The sequence below is a fragment of the Spizellomyces punctatus genome (assembly GCF_000182565.1).
Source record: "Spizellomyces punctatus DAOM BR117 chromosome Unknown supercont1.22, whole genome shotgun sequence".
NCBI classification, from domain to species: domain Eukaryota; kingdom Fungi; phylum Chytridiomycota; class Chytridiomycetes; order Spizellomycetales; family Spizellomycetaceae; genus Spizellomyces; species Spizellomyces punctatus.
The window spans coordinates 227,931-230,465 of record NW_015971558.1 but is presented as its reverse complement, the minus strand read 5'-3'; the positions used below and the strand labels follow the sequence as shown (position 1 = coordinate 230,465).

The 2,535-nt window shown below is 44.7% G+C and overlaps 2 protein-coding genes across 2 annotated transcripts in view; one reads left to right on the top strand and one right to left on the bottom strand.

The window, feature by feature from the left end:
• Positions 1-800, top strand: part of SPPG_09546 (uncharacterized protein) — a gene marked incomplete at both ends in the record, with an annotated part of 2,503 nt that extends 1,703 nt beyond the window's left edge. Inside the window, one exon of the mRNA XM_016757721.1 lies at positions 133-800. Coding sequence (XP_016604177.1) covers positions 133-800 — 668 coding nt within the window. The remainder of the gene's footprint in view (positions 1-132) is intronic.
• Positions 801-1,045: 245 nt separating this feature from the next.
• The window catches only part of SPPG_08523 (uncharacterized protein), a gene marked incomplete at its 3' end in the record, with an annotated part of 2,717 nt that continues 1,227 nt past the window's right edge, over positions 1,046-2,535 (bottom strand). The window contains exons 5-7 of the mRNA XM_016756675.1: positions 2,166-2,352; positions 1,791-2,096; positions 1,046-1,736 (exon numbers count right to left, since the gene is read on the bottom strand). Of these exons, the coding sequence (XP_016604176.1) occupies positions 1,046-1,736; positions 1,791-2,096; positions 2,166-2,352 (1,184 nt within the window). The remainder of the gene's footprint in view (positions 1,737-1,790; positions 2,097-2,165; positions 2,353-2,535) is intronic.

The following is a 2,535-nucleotide window of genomic DNA, read 5'->3' as shown; positions in this document are numbered from 1 at the left end:
TCACGACCTCTACAACCCCGATCGCCACTACCATGATCACAACTACTCCCCACGACCCAACCGACACGCACAGCCGAACAAGCTTTGAATCCACATATCTATATGACGACCTCTACATTCGGAAACGCAAAGGCTGGTCCTACGGCGTTGGAACCGATAGTATCTATTCCTCCGAAACCACCATCGAATCAAACAGTCTAGCCGAAAGCATCTCAGAAAGCCTCGCAGAAAGTCTAGCAGAAAGCCTAGCAGAAAGCCTAGCAGACGATCACCTCTCTGAAACCTTTGACACCCTCCCCCCCATCTTTGACGACCCCCCATCCACAAACTACTATTTCTCCACTCTCCCCCTCCCGCCTTCTTCATCCGTCCCACCGCGATACTACCACCTCGGCATCTACACCCACATATCCGATCCAACACCATCGACAACCCTCCCCCGTCACACACTCTATAAAATCACAATCACACTCTTACGCCCCCATATCACAGCCTACGAAAACCCCACAGCGAAATCCTACACGATTTATAAACGCTATCGAGAATTCCGGGCATTGTACACGGCACTAAGTAAAATGTATCCTACATTACTTTGTACACACTTTCCGAAAAAGAGATGGTTGGATCGGTTTTCGTCCAAAGTTGTTGGAGACCGACTTGTCGCTTTTCAAAAGTTTTTGGAGACGGTTGTGGTGCATCCTGGGTTATGTTATGAAGGGTGTGTTGTAGAGTTTTTGAGAGAGGTCAAGGATACGAATGGGGGAAGGGTCAAAAAGAGGAGTTGGAGTTTACCGTTCTAAGTAAGGGCCCTTTTTTATTTTATTTTATTTTTGAGAGTACAGGATTCGTTGGATGGATGGGGCGATACTTGTAAACTGTTTTTATGTGTATAAAAAATGTGTATAAAGTTTTATCCAAATCTCTTTTGTATTTCTTTTTTTTTTAAAAGGATTTTCATTGCATCTGACAAGAAGACAAGAAGACAAAAAAAAACACACAAACCACAAATCTGTCTCGCTGTTTTTTTTTTTTTGGGTCTTTTTTCTTACTTGCTACCATGATCATTCGCATTCAAATCCCCCGTACTCGACGCCCTACCCTCAGTCACAGGCGGAACATAGCCCTTGGCGGTCCCCTTGACACCCAAAGCCTTCAACCCCTCAATCAACCCAACAGGATCCATATCCTCAAATAAGCCCCCGGTACCATCAACAACATCCTCATCCTCATCAATCCGCTCCCGAATTCTAGGAGATCCAGGCGCAGAAGCGGGACGCGGGACTTTTTGATGATACCTCAAATTCGTCAAATCCTCTCGTTGTAATCCAGAAGGGTTCGCATCAGATTCATATCCATACTGTAATTCCGCTCCATATTCATCGGAATCTAAATCGGTTTCATGTTGGGCGACAATGTCGGGCCATTTACGTCGAATCGCGACCCATCGCGCTTTAACGTATTCCAATCCCATGCGTTTCCAATCAAGGAGGTCCGAGAGGCGTTCGGTACGGTTTCGTTGGTTAATACGCTGACGACGCGATTTTTGACAAAAGTCCATCATGTAGTCTGCGAGTTGTTGGCAGGATTCTTCAACGGATTTGAGACGGCGGTCTACAATGTAGATTCCATAGTCGGGTGGGTGTGAAATCATTTCATCCATGAAGCAACCGAAACCAGAGAGGTTGGTCGTGATGGATGGGACGCCCATCACGGTGCATTCTGCGGGTGTGTAACCCCTAAAAAAAAGTGTTACTATATGTTCGCTAACAAATCAAGATAATGAAACGTACCAAGGCTCATAGTAACTAGGGAAAACACCTAAATGACACCCACGCACAAACTCCTCATAATCCAATCCCAAAAGCGGAGAATTCGAACTCAAAAACTCTGGATGAAAAATCATTTTCACACGATCCTCGGGAGCATTAAAGAGCTTCACTTGTCGCATTTGGTTCAAAATGGGATCATTTTTATCATCGGCCATGTTATGCGTCACGATCGGGGGGAGTGAGTCCCGTTTTAGAGCAAAGATTCGGCGTTTGAGGAGGACAAAGTCTTGGTCCGAGACGAGGTGAGATGCGTCTGGGATCTTGCCCCTAGTCAAAAAAAAAACTAATGAATAAAATGAAATACAAGGTTCACTATTTTTTTTATCTTTTTTTTACCTAGCAGCGTTATCGAAAATTCGACTCCCAATAGAATCCTGAATTTCGGTCACGGTATCCTTCAATTGCTTCATCACAGCCTGCCCTTTCAACGCATCCACCGTAAAGCTATGCGTAGAAGCCGGCATGATGATAAACGCAACAACAGTCACAGGCGAATTGTAATGCTTCAACCGGGCATTCAAACCTATAAAACGAGCGTTTACATGCCACCCATTAAACTTTTAACAAAACAAATACTCACGCGCCATGGACTCTATAAACATATCAACCCCCTTATTCCGAAACTCGTATCGCCCAGCCGTAAAGAAATACAATGTATTATCCAAATCAAAATCATTGTACCCGTAAAAGTGTCCTCGAGTAAACT